Below are 26,511 nucleotides of genomic sequence, written 5' to 3' on the forward strand. Positions count from 1 at the left end.
ATTCAATGTTGGCATCACATACAAGTACATTCACAAGATTTGACACATAGGTCATGTTGTGGTGACGCTTAATGATATCATTTAAACACACCTTTCGTGAACTTAATATTCTAATGAGCTTGAACAGTATTTCTAATCCTGACCTGCTCACCAGCAGAGAGATTAGGGTTACCTTTCACTACAGATGCAGAAAAATCGATTAAGTTTGTGGTTTGAAACATACAGACTTTATACTGCTTATACATTGATTTGTTTTAATTTTAGGCAGTTTGTTTAAGTATTACTGATCATTTAAGCATGGATTCTTCTGATGTTGTTGCAGAGCAGCTTCTTTTTAATGAATCAGCAAATGTACCTGACATAACTGCAGTGACTATTTCATATCTATTATGTATTTTTGGTGGCTCTTTGTCAGTTCTCATATTATTTGGAAACCTTCTTGTTATAATGTCCATTTTTTACTTCAAACAGCTCCACACTCCTACAAACTTCCTGATGCTCTCTCTGGCTGTGGCTGACCTGCTAGTTGGAATTTTAGTTGTGCCTTTCAGTATCGTGCTCTTTGTGAAATATTGGTATATTGGAGATTTACTTTGTAAGGTACGAGGCAGTTTAGAAGTGTTACTGTGCAATTCTTCCATTGTGAACTTGTGCTTCATTTCTGTTGACAGATATTACGCAGTGTGTCAGCCTCTGAGATACAGAATTAAAATAAATGTCCGTGTTGTTGGGATCATGATTCTGGTGTCCTGGACTATCGCCACTCTAAATGGAATTATTTTCACGTTAAAGACCCCAGACAAAGGACAAAAAAACGACAGATGTTTTATATTTCAACAGAAATCACAGAGTACAATAGTTGTGGTAGTTTTTATTTCATTTGGCTTCCCAGCTATTTTGATGTCTTCAATCTATCTAAAGATTTTGATGGTGGCACAGAAACAGGCACGCAGCATCCAGAGCATGGCAAAATCTACTGCAGCTGTCAGTAAAGTGGAAAGAAAGGCGACTAAAACTCTGGCTATTGTGATGGGGATTTTTCTCATGAGTTGGACGCCTTTCTTTCTCGCTATTAGCTTTCATCCTTTGAGCAATTATACAATACCATACTATGTACTTCAGTCATTTAAGTGGCTTGGATGGTCAAACTCAATGTTCAATCCATTTATTTATGCTTTCTTTTACAGCTGGTTTCGATCAGCTTTTAAGATGATCATTACAGGGAAAATATTTACAGACGATGTTTCTAATTCTAAACTCTCTTGATTCATTATATGATTTACTGACTGATTTGAGTGATCAGGTCTGGCACTAAGGATGAATATAGTATGTCTCATATCTCTGTATTCATCTCATATGTTGATACAAATTCCATCTGTGCTATGTAGTTACTGTCTGTTTTTGCAACACAATGTATAGAAAGCCTCTTGACAAGTGCCTAATATGTGAGGTGTTGTCTCTGTCATTAACTATGTGATGGGTCAGTCCCTTTGTAAACCTACTATTTATCTCTTTTAATGTGTTTGCGATTATCGTCATTCTTTATGTCACTGTCAATGTTATTAGTTGTCCATGACCTTGAAGGTACAATAGTAACAATTAAGCTATATTAAATGTTCATAAATCAGTATTAGTCGTCCATGACTTGTTCTTGTGAAGTTTTTTATCGTAACACACAGGCAATGCTTTTAGAAGAATTGCTGAATATATGCATGAACTCTGGATTAGTTTTAGGTTATAATGTATTCAAGAAATAATCATGATATTATGGTGATAACATTTAAAATAAGACTTTCATTGGCAGGTTATATACAGGACATTATCTCCTCAAAGTACCTTAGCGCACATGCTTGCCCTCTTGAACTGTTTGAAATGCAGATTGTTATTTTATGCATTGCCAGACATATGAGTCTTCAGTCATAACAAACCTATCTGGCATGCTGGTGTTATTATCTTATCAAAGCAACCTGTAAACAACTACTTGAATTCACTAAAATGATCAATGAGCAGAAGAAAAACATATTCAACATTATGTTCAAGATATTTAAAATATTTTGATTAAGTAAATTGCAGTGGCTCTGTAATTCTGGATTTAAACAGACTCATCCTTTGAGTGTTTTTGGACAGTTCACTTATTTGAGAGTTCACTCTGCTCTTATATGAATATGCCTACTTCTTTGGTAATTGGCAAATGTTTGCATCATTATAATGATTTAATTTAAGCTATTGCTAACATTTTGATTCATTTATTGATTCTACTGATGAGACAAAAAGGGTGATGTGGGTAAATAAAACCAAAAGCTATGGCCTGTAAACTTTGCAGAAAATGATTTATTTGTATCATTGTATTTAACCCATGCTGTCAATAACATGCATACAACTATTTGATAGATTTATCAAATTTACATGACTGGAAATCACTGGGGCCCCCCTCTGGAGCCGTTGATGGTTGTTCAGTGGAGCAAAGAGTCACCAGTTGTAGTGAGGTGTCTACAGTAACAGGTGAAGAGGGAGTCAGGGAGGAAGGGAAAGAGGGTTTGGTTGAGTTGGAGACAAAAGCGACTTTGGGAAAAAACGATCAAAAGGATCAGTCACTTAATCAGGAAGTAAGCCTAAGCTCATGATCCCACACCCAACTGTCATCAAACTATGTATTTTGTAATTATTTTGATTGACAGAGAGAGACGGGCACCCACACATAGATAAGGTAACCTACGGCTCCTTTGACTACACTTCTTATTTTGAAGTGAGCAGAAATAACAAACGATGCTATATCATTTGAAGTTAAGGAAATAAAAAACAACGAAAAAGTAATACTACTGACGATAGCGTTCTCAACGGGTTGGGCAGGCCCAACAAACCCAACAGGACCTGCGGGTTCAGGCCAGGTTCGGTCCAGAAAAATCTGCAAATGAGGCGGGTCGGGCCTCAGGTTTCCTTTTTTCCGCTCATAAAACACATTTCTTGCAGTTTGTAAATTGTATGTTGTTTGTTGTGAACCATCACTGTTCACGTGTGGATGGAGAGGGGCAGACCTGACACCACTGCATGCGTAACCCCCAACACTGTGGGCATGTTAGTGTTAGTTTTGGAGCCCTTTTATGATGCTCAGCGTGAACTGGAGGGGGACAAATATCCCACTCTGCATCTAGTGCTGCAATGGGCAGAACGACTCAAACATCACTGCCAGCAAAATGTCAACAATACTGCACAGAGCGCAGCCGTGCGTCAATGGCACGTGAACCGGTTTTGCACAGCACTCCACAAAGCCGCAACATTCCTGTGGCCAAAATTCAGCTAGTTGCAGATGCTGCCCACTGACCAAAGGGCAAATGTACAACAATATGTGAAATCCTGCCTCCACTGGAGGGTCGCAGGGGCGTGCGGTGCTAATCTCAGCTGACACAGGGTTATAGGCCGGGAACACCCTGGACAGTTTGCCAGTCCATCGCATGGCCACACAGAGATTTACATTCATATTCACACCTATGGTCAATTTAGAGTGTCCAATTTTACCTAACAAAATCCATGCAGAAAGGCATTAGGGTTAGAAAAGGCAGAAAGGCCCTTGTTTCAGCTGGGGTTCATTGCCAGGTCTTCTTGCTGCAAAGGCAAGAGCACTAACCATTACACCAACCGTCTGGTATAATGTTAAAGTAATAACCATAATTCAATGTGGGCATCACATACAAGTACATTCACAAGTAGATTGGACACATAGGTAGAGTTGTGGTGACGTTTAATGATACACTTTAAACACACCTTTCGTGAACTTAATATGCTAATGAGCTTGAACAGTATTTCTAATCCTGATCTGCTCACCAGCAGAGAGATTAGGGTCACCTTTCACTACAGATGTACAAACATTGATTAAGTGTGTGGTTTGAAACATACCAACTTTATACTGCTTATACGTTGATTTGTTTTAATGTCAGGCGTGTTGTTTAAGTATTACTGATAATTCAACTATGGATTCTTCTGATGTTGTTGCAGAGCAGCTTCTTTTTAATGAATCAGCAAATGTGCCTGACATAACTGCAGTGACCATTTCATATCTATTATGTATTTTTGGTGGCTCTTTGTCAGTTCTCATAATGTTTGGAAACCTACTTGTAATAATCTCCATTATTTACTTCAAACAGCTCCACACTCCTACAAACTTCCTGATGCTCTCTCTGGCTGTGGCTGACCTGCTAGTTGGAATTTTAGTTGTGCCTTTCAGCATCATAATTGTGATGAGCTCATATTGGCGTTTTCATTATGTACTCTGTAAAGTACGAGGAAGTTTGGATGGGATATTGTGCAATTCTTCCATTTGGAACTTGTGCTTCATTTCTGTTGACAGATATTACGCAGTGTGTCAGCCTCTGAGATACAGAATTAAAATAAATGTCCGTGTTATTGGGATCATGATTTTGGTGTCCTGGACTATTGCCATTCTAAATGGAATTATTTTCACATTAAAGGCCCCGGACAAAGGTCAAAAAAACGTCAGGTGTGCTTTATTTCAACCGAAAGCACAGAGTACAGTAGTTGTGGCAGTTTTTATTGCATTTGGCTTCCCAGCTATCATAATGTCTTCAATCTACCTAAAGATTTTGACGGTGGCACAGAAACAGGCACGCAGCATCCAGAGCATGGCAAAATCTACTGCAACTGTCAGTAAAACGGAGAGAAAGGCGACTAAAACTCTGGCTATTGTGATGGGGATTTTTATCCTGAGTTGGACGCCTTTCTTTCTCTGTATGAGCTTCTATCCTTTGAGCAATTCTACAATACCAGTTCATGTAATGCAGTCATTTAAGTGGCTTGGATGGTCAAATTCAATGTTCAATCCATTTATTTATGCTTTCTTTTACAGCTGGTTTCGATCAGCTTTTAAGATGATCATTACAGGGAAAATATTTACAGATGATTTTTCTAATTCTAAACTCTCTTGATTCATTATATGATTCACTGACTGATTTGAGTGATCAGGTCTGGCACTAAGGATGAATATATTATGTCTCATATCTCTGTATTCATCTCATATATTTATACAAATTCCATCTGTGCTATGCAGTTACTGTCTGTTTTTGCAACACAATGTATAGAAAGCCTCTTGACAAGTGCCTAATATGTGAGGTGTTGTCTCTGTCATTAACTATGTGATGGGTCTGTCGCTTTATAAACCCAATGTTATTATTTATTATAATGCTGTTATTTTCATTCCATTTGTCACTGTCAATGTTATTAGTTGTCCATGACCTTGAAGGTCAATAGTACCATGAAAGCTATATTAAAATTTTCATAAATCAGTATTAGTCGTCCATGACTTGTTCTTGTGAAGTTTTTATCTTAACACACAGGCAATGCTTTTAGAAGAATTTTAGGGTTTTCAATCGTTTAAAAAAATTAACTAATTGCATGATTTTCTGTAATTAAGCTTATTACAGATATTCATTTATATTATATCATGGAATTAATGTAGAATCAACACAAAAAGTATATTTTAATTCAAAGACCGTTTTAATAATAAAATTAAAATTTTATTTTAAAATTATTTAAATTTTAAACACATTTTCTCACCTGTGAAGTGAAAATTTGGCACAAAAAAGGTATCCTTCTTATATTCTCATATATGTCCGTGTTGTTGGGATCATGATTCTGGTGTCCTGGACTATTGCCACTCTAAATTGAATTATTTTCACATTAAAGGCCCCGGATAAAGGTAAAAAAACATCAGGTGTGAGTACAGCAGTTGTGGCAGTTTTTATTGCATTTGGCATCCCAATTATCATATCATACCTAAGGATTTTGATGGTGGTGACCGGTACCGGTCCGTGGGTCAATTGGTACCGGGCTGCACAGAAAGAATACATAACTTACATTATTTCCATTTTATTTGTTATCGTATCCTGAACGTTTTTTTTATTTTGGAAAATTACCGGATTATTTCCGCCACATTGGTCTATGACTCATTCTGGATGCCTGTCAAGATGTTTGCCTCGATCACATGTCACGGTCACAAGAAGAAAATCAACTGCTGGAGATCGCAAATGACGGCGGCCTTTAAAGTATGTTTGAGACAATAACTTGGTGTTTTGGATTAAAGTCATGGCAGAATACCCTGAGATTGCCACAACACACTGAAAACCCTGTTGCCATTTCCGACATCCTATCAGTGTGAAGCAGGGTTACCGGGTGCTGCTGCTGCTGCTGCTGCTGTTGATGCACCTGTCTCCTGGCTCACGTCATCTGGGTCCTTCGTTACCCGCTGCTGCGCAAATAACAGGCAGGACTTCACATGTTGTATATTTGTCCTTTGGTCAGTGAGCAGCATCCGCAACTGGTTGAATTTCGGCCCCAGGAATGTTGCAGCTTTGTGGATATCAGTGATGGACTTGGCCATTTTTTTCCCCTGCGCTCTGTACAGTATTGTTGTTGCAATGTTATGCTGGTAATACATTTGCATACACAGCGGATTCAAAATATGGTCATACATTGAACAGGCGCAAAAAAGTTGGGGACTGCTGCACTACACCATGTATCGCCACTCTTGATCCACAGCCAGCGCTCTCTGCTGCCTCACTGATGTTTTTGATGGCTTCCCTCTCCTGTAACCCCCTGATGCCAAGGAGCCTGTGTGTCCGGTGCAGTCTCTGCCCTGGAAATCCCCTGCAGCCCACCTCGATTGGCTCACTGTGGGACCTCCAACCATTCAACCTGCAGGCCTCTACCAGCTCAAGATACTTTGCCTTCTTCTGCTTGTATTCCACCTCAATCCGGTCTTCCCAGGAAAATGTTAATTCCACCAACACCCTTGCTTTGAACTCTCAGATGTTAAGACCATGTCTGGCCTGAGTGTTGTGCTTGTGATGGGCTCTTTTCACAGGCTTTTCTGACAGCGATGGAAATGGACAACCATCTAAGTGGAAGCGGTACTTGCACTCCACTCTCCCTTTCCTCAGGACCAGGGACCTGCCTTTGGCTGGCTTGAATATCCTTCTCACCCATGTTACAAGCCTTTCCAGACCTCTGAGGAGCTGGTGGCATCCTGGCTCTGATGTTGCTGTGACTGTCCATTAAAGCTCGAATCGGCGGTTGGCAAATGCCAGATCTAGACAGAGGGCCTCTACATTCCACTTCTGCTGCCATGACGAGCATAGTCATCGCCAGAGCAAACAGCATCACTGATATGGTGCAACCAGTGACGATGTCTTTCTCTAGGCGGGGCAATGCAGATTTTGTTGCTCCAGAGGTGAATCTAATGGTGAAACTGCTGTGATAGTCCTGTATGTGTTCTGTGACCTACTGTGGAACGTAGTGGGTTGTCAAGGCTTTTGTCACCAGTTTATGAGGGATGGATTGATAGGAGTTTGCCAGGTCAAGCCAGATGACTGACAAATCTCAGTCATAAATGCTGCATCGTGATTGGTTCATTCACAACAGGGGCGGATTTAACGGTCAGAGTGCACTTGTGGCACATTCCCACCAGCTCTACTTGCCTCGCCTCGGCACCGTTAAGTTGTGTTTCCTAATTAAGGTCTTAAATTTTATGTAAATTTGGTATTAAAGGTATGGATGGTGCGTTTAATGCCGATGAGAAAGCACAGTGGCCCACCATAAAATATCTAATAGTGTGTATGTGTTTGGTTAACTTAAAATGAGAGACTCCGTGATCAGTAGCCAGTTTACGGTCCATCAGCGACAGACTCTTACATCGGGTGCCATTAAGTTAAATGAGAAATGGATGGAAGAGGAAGTATTTAGGAGGTGGTTGGCGCCGGCTGAAAATAAAAATGCGGCAATGTGCAAAGTCTGCAAAATGATTTTTTCCTTAAGTACCATGGGGCTCAAAGCCATTGAGTCACATGAAAGGAGGAAATCAGCTGCGGTACATGGCAGCTGATATAGTGGGGCGAGGCTAATTCCTGCATTGTTTGCACCTAACGTTACAAATTCCGACGGCACCTCTCAGTCGGCTATGACAAGCTTCATTTCACCGCCAGAGAACCAAAAGGTAGAGGTATTGTGGGTTGTCCTTACTGTGATGAGGAACAATTAATTTAAATTGTTAAATGTTCCACGATTCCCAGCTCGTCAAGTCATTCACCTGTGGTGAAAATAAAACGCCATATGTCGCCAAATATGGCATTGCTTCATTCATCAAGAAGGAGCTAACACACAGCATTAGTGAGAGGCCATATTTTGTCATGTTTGACGAAAGCATTAATAAAAGACAATGAGCAATTAAATGGATCTTCATTTGCACTTCTGGACTACTGATGATGAGACGGGCACACACCATGTCATCTCCTGCTACTAGGGGTCGGAGTTCGCATCCAGAGCCAAGGACATGTTGGGTCATTTCAGTGTAAGTAACATTACGATTGTGTTTGAAATCACATACTATTGTTCTATTCAGGTCACAGTCTATAGTCACTTTGACAATCTATCAGGTAACAACACATTAGCTCAGAGTTTAAGGGGTGTAACTGTTTGTAGTTGTAGTTGATTTTGTTGAAATATGCCAATTTGAAATTTTATCGGTTGGGCAAATCTAGCTAACAGCTGTTAATGTCGGCTGTCACATGTTGCCATAGCAACAATAATCATTGATGTAAGGCCTAATGAGCTGCAAATGGAGTTGCAGAATCAAGCTATGTTGTAAATACAGATTAGATGTAATTTAGTTAGTTAACCTACAGAAAATAATTAGTATAATTTGCAAAATGTATGATTACATTTATAGGCCACACACAAAACTATTTTGTATCTGTATGTGTGTATATATAAGTAAGAAAAAATGTAAATAACAAATAATAACAAAACAATAATTGTGATTATCACTATTAAGTTGTCAGGGGTTTTGGTGGATGTTTTTGATCATTTCCTCTATTTTTCTCATATGTGCAGGAAGGTACAAAGGAGCTGAATTTGAACAGCATGCTCTCAATGTCAATGTATGGGCCCAGTGTAAATTGGAAGTTTCTTGAACTCTTACAAGAGAAACCAAGAGAGAAGTGTGGTGGAGCCCAACTACAAATGATTGGGAGTTGTGGCCTTCACACTAGTGCATTTGAGAAAGTCCTGAAAGTGGCTATACCTGATCATGTTCAGCATCTGTGCTACAAAATAACACGTCTGAGAAGCATACAACTATCAAAGACTCACCGGTATCAAAAAAGAAAAAAAGGCAATATTTCAAAAGTTACCTTGGTTTTGATTTTATGGGAGCACAGGGCAGTGAAAATAGGAACAAAAACCTACAACTGCTGTTTATTTTTGCATATAAACATGTGTAATTATTGACTTTATTCTTCTGGTGTGTTTGTGGAGAGGGGTTTGGGTTGGGGGCCTTGTTTGTCTCGCAACAGCGACTTCAAAGTAAAAAGGATGGGAACCACTGTTTTAACTGATTGTGCACAATTCCCGATGCTTAAATGAACTAAAACCTTTATTGCAATACAATCACATACACAAGTAGGTTGATTCAGGTAGTTCACTCAGCACAATGACCTTCTTTTAACACGTGAACTTAATATGCTAATGAGCTTGAACAGTATTTCTAATCCGGACCTGCTTACCAGCAGAGAGATTAGGGTCACCTTTCACTACAGATGCACAAACCAGGATTAAGTGCATGATGTGAAACATACAGACTGTATACTACTTATACATTGATTTGTCTTAATGTTAGGCATGTTGTTGAAGTATTACTGATTATTTAAGCATGAATTCTTCTGATGTTGTTGAAGATCAGCTTCTTTTTAATGAATCAGCAAATGCACCTGACTTAACCGCTGTGACTATTTCATATCTATTATGTATTTTTGGTGGCTCTTTGTCAGTTCTCATAATGTTTGGAAACCTACTTGTAATAATCTCCATTGTTTATTTCAAACAGCTCCACACTCCTACAAACTTCCTGATGCTCTCTCTGGCTGTGGCTGACCTGCTAGTTGGAATTTTAGTTGTGCCTTTTAGCATCATAATTGTTGTGAGCTCATATTGGCGTTTTCATTATGTACTCTGTAAAGTACGAGGCAGTTTGGATGTGATACTGTGCAATTCTTCCATTTGGAACTTGTGCTTCATTTCTGTTGACAGATATTATGCAGTGTGTCAGCCTCTGAGATACAGAACTAGAATAACTGTCCGTGTCGTTGGGATCATGATTCTAGTGTCCTGGACTATTGCCACTCTAAATGCAGTTATTTTCACCATCCAGGCCCCAGATAAAGGACCAAAAATCAGGAAGTGTGTTTTATTTCAACATAAAGCACAGAGTACAATGACTGTGGGAGGTTTTTTTGCATTTGGCTTCCCAGCTATCATAATGTCTTCAATCTACCTAAAGATTTTGACGGTAGCACAGAAACAGGCACGCAGCATCCAGAGCATGGCAAAATCTGGTGCAACTGTCAGTAAAACGGAGCGAAAGGCGACTAAAACTCTGGCTATTGTGATGGGGATTTTTCTCCTGAGTTGGACGCCTTTCTTTCTCTCCATCGGCTTTAATCCTTTAAGCAATTATGTGATACCAGTTAATGCAGTTCAGTCATTTAAATGGCTTGGATGGTCAAATTCAATGTTAAACCCGTTTGTTTATGCCTTCTTTTACAGCTGGTTTCGATCAGCTTTTAGGATGATCATTACGGGAAAAATATTTAAAGATGATTTTTCTAATTCTAAACTCTTTTGATGTATTATTCAATTCACTGACATCTGAGTAATCAGGTCTGGCATTAAATTTGAATACATTATGTCTTAGATCTTTGTATTCATCTCATATTATTAGACACACATTTTTGTCTCTTTGTCTTTTTTTGCAACACAATGTATACAAAACATCTTGACAAGTAACATGTTTCTGTCCTTAACAATTGAATGTGTCAGTGCCTCTATAAACCTAATATTTACCCGTTTGACTGTGTATGCTGTATTGCCATTCTGCGCACATTCATTTATAAAGTGAATACAGGCAGACAATTCTTGTTGCTGTCAATGTTATTACTGGTAGTTGCCCATGACCTTTTTTCAGTAAGGTCCTATAATAGCACACATGCAATGCTTTATACTAACCAGTGCATGTGATTTAGTTTGTATTACAATTAAGAAATAATATTTATGTTAATTATGAAATACAGATGTTTACAAAATGTCAAGACCGTTATGTAGACAATATCTTATCCCCTCAAGGTTTCCTTGCCTAAATTGTATTAGTGCACCTTTAGCCTTCGCTCATGGACAGTTTCAAATTAGTTGAGACTGATGAAACAGTGCACTAGAAGACTTTTATATATGTTAATACTGTGTCTGCAGTTTATTATGTTATTCATAGCCACACACGTATTAGTCTTCAGCCATCACAAACTTATCTGACATATGCTGGTGTTGGTAAAGCAACCTGTGAACCACTATTTGGGTTCACTAAAATGATCAATGAGCTGAAACACATTTCACATATTTAAAATATGTTAATATGATATAAAATAATATGAATAAGTGGGTCAGTTATTCTGAATTAAAACAGACTCCCATTCTTTGAGTGTCTTGATAGTTCAAATTGAAGAAATGACTTAACAGATTAACTGTAACCATTTGATGACAGGTGTCCAGTTTGAAGAGGAGAGGCAAGGAGAGGAGTTGTACTGCAGGGCTTATTTAGTTTTGGAAACCTGAATTCTTCCATGTTAAAGAAAAAGCTGCAGGATATTATTCGTCCCGTACAGAGCTCCACTCCTCAGGCTGCGTGGTAAGCCAAGCCACCTGCACCGGTATCCACTGATCCTCCTATCCATCATCTCTACTAATGATGCTATGTGCATATCATACACAAGCAATAGCCAGAGGATCCGAGGCAGGATGCTGTGTTGGTATACCTTGCATTTGAACTTCCCGGGCTGCCACTTTGCTCAGCCAGGAGTCCAGCTCCTTGATAGATGTCTGAATGGCTGCTACATCTCTGAGGCTGCGATCAAACAGCTTTCCCATTGGATTCTCAGTGATGGATAGAATCCTGGTGCCATCTTGAGAAAAGTGGACATTTTCAGAAATGCTGTCTCTTTTCAAAACCATTGATCATAAATTTGTAGGCTTGAAGCTCATCCTTGCCCACTTGATGAGCCTCCCCAGTCCTTGACATACCTATCTACTTCCTGGTACAGAAGAAGCTGTGACTGTGAGGTAGCGTTCTCAACGGGCCTGAAAATTACAACCCGACCTGGCCTGCGGGAATGTTGCGGCTTTGTGGAGTTGTGCGTAAAACTGGTACGCATGCTGTTGACGCACGGCTGCGCTCTGTGCTGTATCTTTGGCATTTCGTTGGCAGTAATGTCCGAGTCCTTCTGCCCATAGCAGCACAAGATGCAGAGTGGAATATTTGTCCCCCCCCCCCAGTTCACGCTGAGCATCATAAAAAGGGCTCCAAAAATGACACTAACAAGCCCAAAGTGTTGAGGGTTACGCACGCAACGGCGTCAGGTCTGCCCCTCTCCATCAAGCAGGCAGCCACATTTACTATTCCCCACATGTGAACAGCAATGATTCACAACAAAAAACATATAATGTATAAACTGCAAGAAATGTGTTTTATGAGCGGAAAAAAGGAAACCCGAGGCCTGACCCACCTATGCAGGCTCTTACAGGGTCCTGTTGTATGCCATAATTGGTTAATGGGCCTCTGCACTCAACTTAAGCAGCTTTTGCCATACATTAATAATATATTTTCACCTTATTTTCAGAGTTCAGTTGAATATTTTAACAAACACAGCACTAGTTTAGCTAAAAGAGAGCGAGCTAGATGGGGGGGGCACAGAGCTTTGTCTGCTCTGATATTGTCAGGTTATTAAAATTATATTTATTTAATCCAGAAAATCCCAATCACACACTGCATTGGATAATCAGAACTCAGTATCACCCAAATTAAAAACCATTTTTTGGTCCACCACTAAATGTATTAAGCTACGTGACCTCTGAACCTCTGTGACCATTACTGCATAAGCAAGTCTCATCAGGTAAGTAAGTGGCTATACCTGATCATGTTCAGCATCATGGAGCATAAAATAAAGGTATCAAAGACTCCTCAATATCAAAAAAGAAAATAAGGCAATATTTCAAAAGTTACCTTGGTTTTGATTTTATAGATGCACAGGGCAATTTCATATATATATATATATATACACTGAAAATAGGAACAAAAACCTAAAACTGCTGTTTATTTTTTGCATATAAACATGTGGCATTATTCACTTTATTCTTCTGGTGTGTTTGTGGACAGGGGTTTGGGTTGGGGGTATTGTTTGTCTTACAACACAGGCTATTAAGGAAAAAGGATGGGAACCACTGTTTTAACTGATGGTGCACAATTCCCGTTGCTTAAATTAACTGATGATTAACTATAACCTTTATTACAATACAAGCACATACACAAGTAGATTGATTTAGGTCGTTCACTCAGCACAATGACCTTCTTTAAACACACCTTTCGTGAATTGAATATGCTAATGAGCTTTAACAGTATTTCTAATCCTGACCTGCTCACCAGCAGAGAGATTAGGGTCACCTTTCACTACAGATGCACAAATCTGGATTAAGTGCATGATGTGAAACATACAGACTTTATACTACTTATACATTGATTCGTCTTAATGTTAGGCATGTTGTTGAAGTATTACTGATTATTTAAGCATGAATTCTTCTGATGTTGTTGCAGAGCAGCTTCTTTTTAATGAATCAGCCAATGCACCCGACTTAACCGCTGTGACTATTTCATATCTATTATGTATTTTTGGTGGCTCTTTGTCAGTTCTCATAATGTGTGGAAACCTACTTGTAATAATCTCAATTGTTTATTTCAAACAGCTCCACACTCCTACAAACTTCCTGATGCTCTCTCTGGCTGTGGCTGACCTGCTAGTAGGAGTTTTAGTTTTGCCTTTCAGCATCATAATTGTTGTGAGCTCATATTGGCGTTTTCATTATGTACTCTGTAAAGTACGAGGCAGTTTGGATGTGATACTGTGCAATTCTTCCATTTGGAACTTGTGCTTCATTTCTGTTGACAGATATTATGCAGTGTGTCAGCCTCTGAGATACAGAACTAGAATAACTGTCCGTGTCGTTGGGATCATGATTCTAGTGTCCTGGACTATTGCCACTCTAAATGCAGTTATTTTCACATCCCAGGCCCCAGATAAAGGACTAAAAATCAAGAAGTGTGTTTTATTTCAACATAAAGCACAGAGTACAATGATTGGGACAAGTTTTTTTGCATTTGGCTTCCCAGCTATCATAATGTCTTCAATCTACCTAAAGATTTTGACGGTAGCACAGAAACAGGCACGCAGCATCCAGAGCATGGCAAAATCTGGTGCAACTGTCAGTAAAACGGAGCGAAAGGCGACTAAAACTCTGGCTATTGTGATGGGGATTTTTCTCCTGAGTTGGACGCCTTTCTTTCTCTCCATCAGCTTTAATCCTTTGAGCAATTATGCAATACCAGTTAACGTAATTCAGTCATTTAAATGGTTTGGATGGTCAAATTCAATGTTAAACCCGTTTGTTTATGCTTTCTTTTACAGCTGGTTTCGATCAGCTTTTAAGATGATCATTACGGGAAAAATATTTAAAGATGATTTTTCTAATTCTAAACTCTTTTGATGTATTATTCAATTCACTGACATGTGAGTAATCAGGTCTGGCATTAAAGATGAATACATTAGGTCTTACATCTTTGTATTCATCTCATATTATTAGACACACATTTTTGTCTCTTTGTCTTTTTTTGCAACACAATGTATACAAAACATCTTGACAAGTAACATGTCTCTGTCCTTAACAATTGAATGTGTCAGTGCCTCTATAAACCTAATATGTACCCGTTTGACTGTGTATGCTGTATTGCCATTCTGTGCACATGCATTTATAAAGTGAATACAGGCAGACAATTCTTGTTGCTGTCAATGTTATTACTGGTAGTTGCCCGTGACCTTTTTTCAGTAAGGTCCTATAATAGCACACATGCAATGCTTTAAACTAACCAGCGCCTGTGACTATTTCGTTTGTAATACAATTAAGAAATAATATTTATGTTAATTATGAAATACAGATGTTTACAAAATGTCAATATTTATATATACACACAATATCTTATCCCCTCAAGGTTTCCTTGCCTAAATTGTATTAGTGCACCTTTAGCCTTCGCTCATGGACAGTTTCAAATTAGTTAAGACTGATGAAACAGTGCACTAGAAGAGTTTTATATATGTTAATACTGTGTCTGCAGTTTATTATGTTATTCATAGCCACACATGTATTAGTCTTCAGTCGTCACAAATTTATCTGACATATGTTGGTGTCTTGGTAAAGCAACCTGTGAACCATTATTTGGGTTCACTAAAATTATCAATGAGCTGAAACACATTTAAAATATGTTGATATGATATAAAATAATGAGATAAAATGTAGTGGGTCAATTATTCTGAATTAAAACAGACTCCCATCCTTTGGGTGTCTTGGTACACACATTTGAGAGTTCAAATTGAAAAAATTGACTGTTAACAGATTAATTGTTAACCTTTTGATTTCAACTGGTGCTGTTGTAATTCAAGTTTTTGTTAATTTGCATTGGTTGGTACGATACAAAGTAATTCCCCAGGTGATATATTCTCGTAGCAACATCAAAAATATCCACTGACAAGAAAACACAGAGATCCCTGCAGAAGAAAAATTGCTGTCATGTATTTAAATAAAAAAAATATATTTATTTAAAGTAAATGGTTAAGTACATAAATACACTAAAACAAAAAAAAAAGTTGCCACCTGCACCCATCATGCCTAGTGCCTACTATACAAGCCTGTGGGGGCAGTGCTATGATCTGGCGTTGCTGCAGTTAGTCAGTTCTAGGTTCAGCAACATTATATGCCCAAAGAATGAGGTCAGCTGACTACCTCAATATATTGAAAGACCAGATTATTCCATCAATGGATTTTATTCTTCCCTGATGGCACGGGCATAATCCAAGATGACAATGCCAGGATTCATTGGGCTCAAATTGTGAAAGAGTGGTTCAGGGGGCATGAGACATCATTTTCAGAAAAGGATTGGCCACCACAGAGTCCAGACCTTAACCCCATTGAGAATCTTTGGGATGTGCTGGAGAAGGCTTTGCACAGTGGTCCGACTCTCCCATCGTCAATAAAAGAGCTTGGTGAAATATTAATGCAACACTGTACGGAAATAAATCTTGTTACATTGCAGAAGCTAATTGAAACAATGCCACAGCGAATGAGTGCCATAATCAAACCTAAAGACGGTCCACCGAACAGTGTGTGAGCCTTTTATCAGGTGGTGAATTTTTTTGGCCATGCAGTGTACATAAACAAGTAGAGCGAGAAAGGAGCGGAACCACGATCATGAGGAATATTTAATCAACCTCTTGCTTGAGTATTTTACACCAAAAGACTTGAACAAGTTAACGGTCCCAAAATACTGTGTATAGAGCTAACTAGATGGAGGGCACAGAGCTTTGTCTGCTCTGAGATTGTCAGGTTATTCAAATTATATTTATTAAATGCAGAAAATCCCAATCTAAATTAAATCCAAATTAAAACCCATTTTTGGTCGACCATTAAATGTATTAAGATGTGTGTCTTCTGAACTTCTGTGACCATTACTGCATAAGCAAGTCTCTTCAGGTAAGTAAGTGGCTATACCTATTCATGTTCAGCATCTGTGCTACAAAATATCATGTCTGAGAAGCATAAAAGTATCAAAGACTCACCAATTACAAAAAAGAAAATAAGGCAATATTTCAAAAGAGCTTGGTTTTGATTTCATGGAAGCACAGGGCAGTTTGATATATATTTACACTGTGAAAATAGGACCGCCTTTAGGTTTGATTATGGCACTCATTCACTGTGGCATTGTTTCAATTAGCTTCTGCAATGTAACAAGATTTATTTCCGTACAGTGTTGCATTAATATTTCACCAAGATCTTTTATTGACGATGGGAGAGTCGGACCACTGTGCAAAGCCTTCTCCAGCACATCCCAAAGATTCTCAATGGGGTTAAGGTCTGGACTCTGTGGTGGCCAATCCTTTCCTGAAAATGATGTCTCATGCCCCCTGAACCACTCTTTCACAATTTGAGCCCAACATTTATGTGTGCATATAAACATGTGAAATTACTTTAAATCACTTTATTCCTCTGGTGTGTTTGAGGACAGGGGTTTGGGTTGGGGGTCTTGTTTGTCTTGCAACACAGGCTTTAAAGAAAAAAGGATGCAAACCACTGTTTTAACTGATGGTGCACAATTCCCGATCCTTGAATTAACTGATGATTAACTAAAACCTTTATTACAATACAAGCACATACACAAGTAGGTTGATTTAGGTCGTTCACTCAGCACAATGACCTTCTTTAAACACACCTTTTGTGAATTGAATATGCTAATGAGCTTGAACAGTATTTCTAATCCTGACCTGCTCACCAGCAGAGAGATTAGGGTCACCTTTCACTACAGATGCACAAACCTGTATTAAGTTTACACTACTTGTACGTTGATTTGTCTTAATGTTAGGCATGTTGTTTAAGTATTACTGATTATTTAAGCATGAATTCATCTGATGTTGTTGCAGAGCAGGTTCTTTTTAATGAATCAGCAAATGCACCTGACTTAACCGCTGTGACTATTTCATATCTATTATGTATTTTTGGTGGCTCTTTGTCAGTTCTCATAATGTGTGGAAACCTACTTGTAATAATCTCAATTGTTTATTTCAAACAGCTCCACACTCCTACAAACTTCCTGATGCTCTCTCTGGCTGTGGCTGACCTGCTAGTAGGAGTTTTAGTTGTGCCGTTCAGCATCATAATTGTGGTGAGCTCATATTGGCGTTTTCATTATGTACTCTGTAAAGTACGAGGCAGTTTGGATGTGACCCTGTGCAATTCTTCCATTTGGAACTTGTGCTGCATTTCTATTGACAGATATTATGCAGTGTGTCAGCCTCTGAGATACAGAACTAGAATAACTGTTCGTGTCATTGGGATCATGATTCTAGTGTCCTGGACTATTGCCACTCTAAATGCAGTTATTCTCACAGCCCAGGCCCAAGATAAAGGACTAGAAATGAAGAAATGTGTTTTATTTCAACGTAAAACACAGAGTACAATGGTTGTGGGAGTTTTATTTGCATTTTGCATCCCAGCTATCATAATGTCTTCAATCTACCTAAAGATTTTGACGGTCGCACAGAAACAGGCACGCAGCATCCAGAGCATGGCAAAATCTGGTGCAACTGTCAGTAAAACGGAGCGAAAGGCGACTAAAACTCTGGCTATTGTGATGGGGATTTTTCTCCTGAGTTGGACGCCTTTCTTTCTCTCCATCGGCTTTAATCCTTTGAGCAATTATGCAATACCAGTTAACGCAATTCAGTCATTTAAATGGCTTGGATGGTCAAATTCAATGTTAAACCCGTTTGTTTATGCCTTCTTTTACAGCTGGTTTCGATCAGCTTTTAGGATGATCATTACGGGAAAAATATTTAAAGATGATTTTTCTAATTCTAAACTCTTTTGATGTATTATTCAATTCACTGACATGTGAGTAATCAGGTCTGGCATTAAAGATGAATACATTAGGTCTTACATCTTTGTATTCATCTCATATTATTAGACACACATTTTTGTCTCTTTGTCTTTTTTTGCAACACAATGTATACAAAACATATTGACAAGTAACATGTCTCTGTCCTTAACAATTGAATGTGTCAGTGCCTCTATAAACCTAATATGTACCCGTTTGACTGTGTATGCTGTATTGCCATTCTGTGCACATGCATTTATAAAGTGAATACAGGCAGACAATTCTTGTTGCTGTCAATGTTATTACTGGTAGTTGCCCATGACCTTTTTTCAGTAAGGTCCTATAATAGCACACATGCAATGCTTTAAACTAACCAGTGCCTGTGACTATTTCGTTTGTAATACAATTAAGAATTAATATTTATGTTAATTATGAAATACAGATGTTTACAAAATGTCAATATTTATATATACACACATTATCTTATCCCCTCAAGGTTTCCTTGCCTAAATTGTATTAGTGCACCTTTAGCCTTCGCTCATGGACAGTTTCAAATTAGTTAAGACTAATGAAACATTGCACTAGAAGAGTTTTATATATGTTAATACTGTGTCTGCAGTTTATTATGTTATTCATAGCCACACATGTATTAGTCTTCAGTCGTCACAAATTTATCTGACATATGTTGGTGTCTTGGTAAAGCAACCTGTGAACCATTATTTGGGTTCACTAAAATTATCAATGAGCTGAAACACATTTCACATATTTAAAATATGTTGATATGATATAAAATAATGAGATAAAATGTAGTGGGTCAGTTATTCTGAATTAAAACAGACTCCCATCCTTTGGGTGTCTTGGTACACACATTTGAGAGTTCAAATTGAAAAAATTGACTGTTAACAGATTAATTGTTAACCTTCTGATTTCAACTGGTGCTGTTGTAATTCAAGTTTTTGTTAATTTGCATTGGTTGGTACAATACAAAGTAATTCCCCAGGTGATATATTCTCGTAGCAACATCAAAAATATCCACTGACAAGAAAACACAGAGATCCCTGCAGAAGAAAAATGGCTGTCATGTATTTAAATAAAAAAATATATTTAATTAAAGTAAATGGTTAAGTACATAAATACACTAAAACAAAAAAAAAAGTTGCCACCTGCACCCATCATGCCTAGTGCCTACTATACAAGCCTGTGGGGGCAGTGCTATGATCTGGCGTTGCTGCAGTTAGTCAGTTCTAGGTTCAGCAACATTATATGCCCAAAGAATGAGGTCAGCTGACTACCTCAATATATTGAAAGACCAGATTATTCCATCAATGGATTTTATTCTTCCCTGATGGCACGGGCATAATCCAAGATGACAATGCCAGGATTCATTGGGCTCAAATTGTGAAAGAGTGGTTCAGGGGGCATGAGACATCATTTTCAAAAATGGATTGGCCACCACAGAGTCCAGACCTTAACCCCATTGAGAATCTTTGGATCTTTGCTGGAGAAGGCTTTGCACAGTGGTCCGACTCTCCCATCGTCAATAAAAGATCTTGGTGAAATATTAATGCAACACTGTACGGAAATAAATCTTGTTACATTGCAGAAGCTAATTGAAACAATGCCACAGCGAATGAGTGCCATAATCAAACCTAAAGACGGTCCACCGAACAGTGTGTGAGCCTTTTATCAGGTGGTGAATTTTTTTGGCCATGCAGTGTACATAAACAAGTAGAGCGAGAAAGGAGCGGAACCACGATCATGAGGAATATTTAATCAACCTCTTGCTTGAGTATTTTACACCAAAAGACTTGAACAAGTTAACGGTCCCAAAATACTGTGTATAGAGCTAACTAGATGGAGGGCACAGAGCTTTGTCTGCTCTGAGATTGTCAGGTTATTCAAATTATATTTATTAAATGCAGAAAATCCCAATCTAAATTAAATCCAAATTAAAACCCATTTTTGGTCGACCATTAAATGTATTAAGATATGTGTCTTCTGAACTTCTGTGACCATTACTGCATAAGCAAGTCTCTTCAGGTAAGTAAGTGGCTATACCTATTCATGTTCAGCATCTGTGCTACAAAATATCATGTCTGAGAAGCATAAAAGTATCAAAGACTCACCAATTACAAAAAAGAAAATAAGGCAATATTTCAAAAGAGCTTGGTTTTGATTTCATGGAAGCACAGGGCAGTTTGATATATATTTACACTGTGAAAATAGGACCGCCTTTAGGTTTGATTATGGCACTCATTCACTGTGGCATTGTTTCAATTAGCTTCTGCAATGTAACAAGATTTATTTCCGTACAGTGTTGCATTAATATTTCACCAAGATCTTTTATTGACGATGGGAGAGTCGGACCACTGTGCAAAGCCTTCTCCAGCACATCCCAAAGATTCTCAATGGGGTTAAGGTCTGGACTCTGTGGTGGCCAATCCTTTCCTGAAAATGATGTCTCATGCCCCCTGAACCACTCTTTCACAATTTGAGCCCAACATTTATGTGTGCATATAAACATGTGAAATTACTTTAAATCACTTTATTCCTCTGGTGTGTTTGAGGACAGGGGTTTGGGTTGGGGGTCTTGTTTGTCTTGCAACACAGGCTTTAAAGAAAAAAGGATGCAAACAACTGTTTTAACTGATGGTGCACAATTCCCGATCCTTGAATTAACTGATGATTAACTAAAACCTTTATTACAATACAAGCACATACACAAGTAGGTTGATTTAGGTCGTTCACTCAGCACAATGACCTTCTTTAAACACACCTTTTGTGAATTGAATATGCTAATGAGCTTGAACAGTATTTCTAATCCTGACCTGCTCACCAGCAGAGAGATTAGGGTCACCTTTCACTACAGATGCACAAACCTGTATTAAGTTTACACTACTTGTACGTTGATTTGTCTTAATGTTAGGCATGTTGTTTAAGTATTACTGATTATTTAAGCATGAATTCATCTGATGTTGTTGAAGATCAGCTTCTTTTTAATGAATCAGCAAATGCACCTGACTTAACCGCTGTGACTATTTCATATCTATTATGTATTTTTGGTGGCTCTTTGTCAGTTCTCATAATGTTTGGAAACCTACTTGTAATAATCTCAATTATTTATTTCAAACAGCTCCACACTCCTACTAACTTCCTGATGCTCTCTCTGGCTGTGGCTGACCTGCTAGTAGGAGTTTTAGTTGTGCCGTTCAGCATCATAATTGTGGTGAGCTCATATTGGCGTTTTCATTATGTACTCTGTAAAGTACGAGGCAGTTTGGATGTGACACTGTGCAATTCTTCCATTTGGAACTTGTGCTGCATTTCTGTTGACAGATATTATGCAGTGTGTCAGCCTCTGAGATACAGAACTAGAATAACTGTTCGTGTCATTGGGATCATGATTCTAGTGTCCTGGACTATTGCCACTCTAAATGCAGTTATTCTCACAGCCCAGGCCCCAGATGAAGGACTAAAAATCAAGAAGTGTGTTTTATTTCAACATAAAGCACAGAGTACAATGATTGTGGGAAGTTTTTTTGCGTTTGGCTTCCCAGCTATAATAATGTCTTCAATCTACCTAAAGATTTTGACGGTAGCACATAAACAGGCACGCAGCATCCAGAGCATGGCAAAATCTGGTGCAACTGTCAGTAAAACGGAGCGAAAGGCGACTAAAACTCTTTCTATTGTGATGGGGATTTTTCTCCTGAGTTGGACGCCTTTCTTTCTCTCCATCGGCTTTAATCCTTTGAGCAATTATGCAATACCAGTTAACGCAATTCAGTCATTTAAATGGCTTGGATGGTCAAATTCAATGTTAAACCCGTTTGTTTATGCTTTCTTTTACAGCTGGTTTCGATCAGCTTTTAGGATGATCATTACGGGAAAAATATTTAAAGATGATTTTTCTAATTCTAAACTCTTTTGATGTATTATTCAATTCACTGACATGTGAGTAATCAGGTCTGGCATTAAAGATGAATACATTAGGTCTTACATCTTTGTATTCATCTCATATTATTAGACACACATTTTTGTCTCTTTGTCTTTTTTTGCAACACAATGTATACAAAACATCTTGACAAGTAACATGTCTCTGTCCTTAACAATTGAATGTGTCAGTGCCTCTATAAACCTAATATGTACCCGTTTGACTGTGTATGCTGTATTGCCATTCTGTGCACATGCATTTATAAAGTGAATACAGGCAGACAATTCTTGTTGCTGTCAATGTTATTACTGGTAGTTGCCCGTGACCTTTTTTCAGTAAGGTCCTATAATAGCACACATGCAATGCTTTATACTAACCAGCGCCTGTGACTATTTAGTTTGTAATACAATTAAGAAATAATATTTATGTCAATTATGAAATACAGATGTTTACAAAATGTCAATACTTATATATACACACAATATCTTATCCCCTCAAGGTTTCCTTGCTTAAATTATATTAGTGCACCTTAAGCTATTGCTCATGGACAGTTTCACATTAGTTAAGACTAATGAAACAGTGCACTAGAAGAGTTTTATATATGTTAATACTGTGTCTGCAGTTTATTATGTTATTCATAGCCACACATGTATTAGTCTTCAGTAATCACAAACTTATCTGACATATGCTGGTATTGGTAAAGCAACCTGTGAACCACTATTTGGGTTCACTAAAATGATCAATGAGCTGACACACATTTCACATATTTAAAATATGTTGATATGATATAAAATAATATGAGAAAAAATGCAGTGGGTCAGTTATTCTGAATTAAAACAGACTCCCATCCTTTGAGTGTCTTGGTACACACATTTGAGAGTTCAAATTGAAGAAATGACTGTTTTTAGCCATTAGATTTCAAGTGGTGCTGTTGTAATTTAAGTTTCTGTTAATTTGCATTGGTTGGTTCGATACAAAGTCATTCCCCAGGTGATTTACTCTTCACCACACGTGAACAGTGATGATTCACAACAAACAACAAATAATTTACAATTTGCAAGAAACGGAAACCCGGGGCCTGCCCCGCCTCATTTGCAGATTTTTTCGGATGAACCCGGCCCAGACCCGCGGGTCCGGTAGGGTTTTTCGGGCCGGCCCGACCCCTTGAGAACTCTACTGTGAGGTCACCCATTCAGTTCAGTTGAATGTTTTAACAAACACAGCACTAGTTTAGCTAAAAGAGAGCTAAATAGATGGGGGGCACAGAGCTTTGTCTGCTCTGAGACTGTCAGGTTATTAAAATTATATTTATTAAATGCAGAAAATCCCAATCTAAATTAAATCCAAATTAAAACCCATTTTTTTGTCCACCATTAAATGTATTAAGATATGTGTCTTCTGAACTTCTGTGACCATTACTGCATAAGCAAGTCTCATCAGGTAAGTAAGTGGCTATACCTGATCATGTTCAGCATCTGTGCTACAAAATATCATGTCTGAGAAGCATAAAAGTATCAAAGACTCACCAATTACAAAAAAGAAAATAAGGCAATATTTCAAAAGAGCTTGGTTTTGATTTTATGGAAGCACAGGGCAGTTTGATATATATTTACACTGTGAAAATAGGAACAAAAACCTAAAACTGTTGTTTATGTGTGCATATAAACATGTTAAATTACTTTAAATCACTTTATTCCTCTGGTGTGTTTGTGGACAGGGGTTTGGGTTGGGGGTCTTGTTTGTCTTGCAACACAGGCTTTAAAGAAAAAAGGATGCAAACCACTGTTTTAACTGATGGTGCACAATTCCCGATCCTTAAATTAACTAAAACCTTTATTACAATACAAGCACATACACAAGCAGGTTGATTTAGGTCGTTCACTCAGCACAATGACCTTCTTTAAACACACCTTTCGTAAATTGAATATGCTAATGAGCTTGAACAGTATTTCTAATCCTGACCTGCTCACCAGCAGAGAGATTAGGGTCACCTTTCACTACAAATGCACAAATCTGGATTTAGTTTACACTACTTATACGTTGATTTGTCTTAATGTTAGGCATGTTGTTTAAGTATTACTGATTATTTAAGCATGAATTCATCTGATGTTGTTGTAGAGCAGCTTCTTTTTAATGAATCAGCAAATGCACCTGACTTAACCGCTGTGACTATTTCATATCTATTATGTATTTTTGGTGGCTCTTTGTCAGTTCTCATAATGTGTGGAAACCTACTTGTAATAATCTCAATTGTTTACTTCAAACAGCTCCACACTCCTACAAACTTCCTGATGCTCTCTCTGGCTGTGGCTGACCTGCTAGTAGGAGTTTTAGTTGTGCCGTTCAGCATCATAATTGTGGTGAGCTCATATTGGCGTTTTCATTATGTACTCTGTCAAGTACGAGGCAGTTTGGATGTGACACTGTGCAATTCTTCCATTTGGAACTTGTGCTGCATTTCTGTTGACAGATATTATGCAGTGTGTCAGCCTCTGAGATACAGAACTAGAATAACTGTTCGTGTCATTGGGATCATGATTCTCGTGTCCTGGACTATTGCCACTCTAAATGCAGTTATTTTCACATCCCAGGCCCCAGATAAAGGACTAAAAATTAAGAAATGTATTACATTTCAACGTAAAACACAGAGTACAATGGTTGTGGGAGTTTTATTTGCATTTTTCATCCCAGCTATCGTAATGTCTTCAATCTACCTAAAGATTTTGATGGTGGCACAGAAACAGGCACGCAGCATCCAGAGCATGGCAAAATCTGGTGCAACTGTCAGTAAAACGGAGAAAAAGGCGACTAAAACTCTGTCTATTGTGATGGGGATTTTTCTCCTGAGTTGGACGCCTTTCTTTCTCTCCATCGGCTTTAATCCTTTAAGCAATTATGCGATACCAGTTAATGCAATTCTGTCATTTAAATGGCTTGGATGGTCAAATTCAATGTTAAACCCGTTTGTTTATGCCTTTTTTTACAGCTGGTTTCGATCAGCTTTTAGGATGATCATTACGGGAAAAATATTTAAAGATGATTTTTCTAATTCTAAACTCTTTTGATGTATTATTCAATTCACTGACATGTGAGTAATCAGGTCTGGCATTAAAGATGAATACATTATGTCTTACATCTTTGTATTAATCTCATTATTATTCCTTAACAATTGAATGTGTCAGTGCCTCTATAAACCTAATATTTACCCGTTTGACTGTGTATGCTGTATTGCCATTCTGTGCACATTCATTTATAAAGTGAATACAGGCAGACAATTCTTGTTGCTATCAATGTTATTACTGGTAGTTGCCCATGACCTTTTTTCAGTAATAGCACACATGCAATGCTTTAAACTAACCAGTGCCTGTGACTATTTAGTTTGTAATACAATTAAGAAATAATCATGATGTTAATTATGAAATACAGATGTTTACAAAATGAGAGTGTTAGAGTGTTATATAGACAATATCTTATCCCCTCAAGGTTTCCTTGCCTAAATTATATCAGTGCACCTTTAGCCTTCGCTCATGGACAGTTTCAAATTAGTTAAGACTGATGAAACAGTGCACTAGAAGAGTTTTATATATGTTAATACTGTGTCTGCATTTTATTATGTTATTCATAGCCACACACGTATTGGAGAGCTGTCATAAACAAATTGGTCCGACTCTCCCATCATAAATACAAGATATTTGTAACAAAAACACTGGACATTGCAGAAGCTAATCGAAACAATGCCACAGTGAATGAGTGCTGTAATCAAAGCTAAACGTGGTCAAACTAAATATTAGAACGTACAGTATCTGATTCAGCTAAATTGTCTAGACTGTGTTAGAGATGTGCATTGAGAAGTAAACAGGAACGTCCTCATGAGAGAGTTGACTTTGCATCACAGACCTATATTTCATGAGAAGAAGGAAGCCTGACAAAAACGAACGTGTGACCCTTTTGTTTTTCTTTTTTTTTTAGGTGGCAACTTTTTTTTGGCCATGCATAA

At 38.1% G+C, this 26,511-nt stretch overlaps 7 protein-coding genes across 7 annotated transcripts; all 7 read left to right on the forward strand.

Moving 5' to 3' along the window:
* Window positions 1–173: 173 nt before the first annotated feature.
* On the forward strand, window positions 174–1,627 carry LOC122783680 (trace amine-associated receptor 4-like). Its single transcript, XM_044048469.1, has one exon. The coding sequence runs from the start codon at window positions 298–300 to the stop codon at window positions 1,264–1,266; it is 969 nt and encodes a 322-aa protein (XP_043904404.1). The 5' UTR covers window positions 174–297; the 3' UTR covers window positions 1,267–1,627.
* A 2,221-nt stretch (window positions 1,628–3,848) lies between these two features.
* LOC122783675 (trace amine-associated receptor 4-like) lies at window positions 3,849–5,300 on the forward strand. Its single transcript, XM_044048463.1, has one exon. The coding sequence runs from the start codon at window positions 3,969–3,971 to the stop codon at window positions 4,938–4,940; it is 972 nt and encodes a 323-aa protein (XP_043904398.1). The 5' UTR covers window positions 3,849–3,968; the 3' UTR covers window positions 4,941–5,300.
* Window positions 5,301–9,595: 4,295 nt separating this feature from the next.
* On the forward strand, window positions 9,596–10,983 carry LOC122783677 (trace amine-associated receptor 4-like). Its single transcript, XM_044048465.1, has one exon. The coding sequence runs from the start codon at window positions 9,716–9,718 to the stop codon at window positions 10,685–10,687; it is 972 nt and encodes a 323-aa protein (XP_043904400.1). The 5' UTR covers window positions 9,596–9,715; the 3' UTR covers window positions 10,688–10,983.
* A 2,572-nt stretch (window positions 10,984–13,555) lies between these two features.
* On the forward strand, window positions 13,556–14,930 carry LOC122783676 (trace amine-associated receptor 4-like). The gene has a single exon (XM_044048464.1). The coding sequence runs from the start codon at window positions 13,675–13,677 to the stop codon at window positions 14,644–14,646; it is 972 nt and encodes a 323-aa protein (XP_043904399.1). The 5' UTR covers window positions 13,556–13,674; the 3' UTR covers window positions 14,647–14,930.
* Window positions 14,931–17,505: 2,575 nt separating this feature from the next.
* LOC122784311 (trace amine-associated receptor 4-like) lies at window positions 17,506–18,858 on the forward strand. The gene has a single exon (XM_044049523.1). It carries the CDS (start codon window positions 17,603–17,605, stop codon window positions 18,572–18,574), a length of 972 nt encoding a protein of 323 aa, XP_043905458.1. The 5' UTR covers window positions 17,506–17,602; the 3' UTR covers window positions 18,575–18,858.
* Window positions 18,859–21,442: 2,584 nt separating this feature from the next.
* LOC122784309 (trace amine-associated receptor 4-like) lies at window positions 21,443–22,795 on the forward strand. Its single transcript, XM_044049521.1, has one exon. It carries the CDS (start codon window positions 21,540–21,542, stop codon window positions 22,509–22,511), a length of 972 nt encoding a protein of 323 aa, XP_043905456.1. The 5' UTR covers window positions 21,443–21,539; the 3' UTR covers window positions 22,512–22,795.
* A 1,713-nt stretch (window positions 22,796–24,508) lies between these two features.
* LOC122784302 (trace amine-associated receptor 4-like) lies at window positions 24,509–25,647 on the forward strand. Its single transcript, XM_044049508.1, has one exon. It carries the CDS (start codon window positions 24,608–24,610, stop codon window positions 25,577–25,579), a length of 972 nt encoding a protein of 323 aa, XP_043905443.1. The 5' UTR covers window positions 24,509–24,607; the 3' UTR covers window positions 25,580–25,647.
* Window positions 25,648–26,511: the final 864 nt, after the last annotated feature.

The sequence above is a fragment of the Solea senegalensis genome, linkage group LG17, assembly GCF_019176455.1.
Source record: "Solea senegalensis isolate Sse05_10M linkage group LG17, IFAPA_SoseM_1, whole genome shotgun sequence".
In the NCBI taxonomy this organism is placed as follows: domain Eukaryota; kingdom Metazoa; phylum Chordata; class Actinopteri; order Pleuronectiformes; family Soleidae; genus Solea; species Solea senegalensis.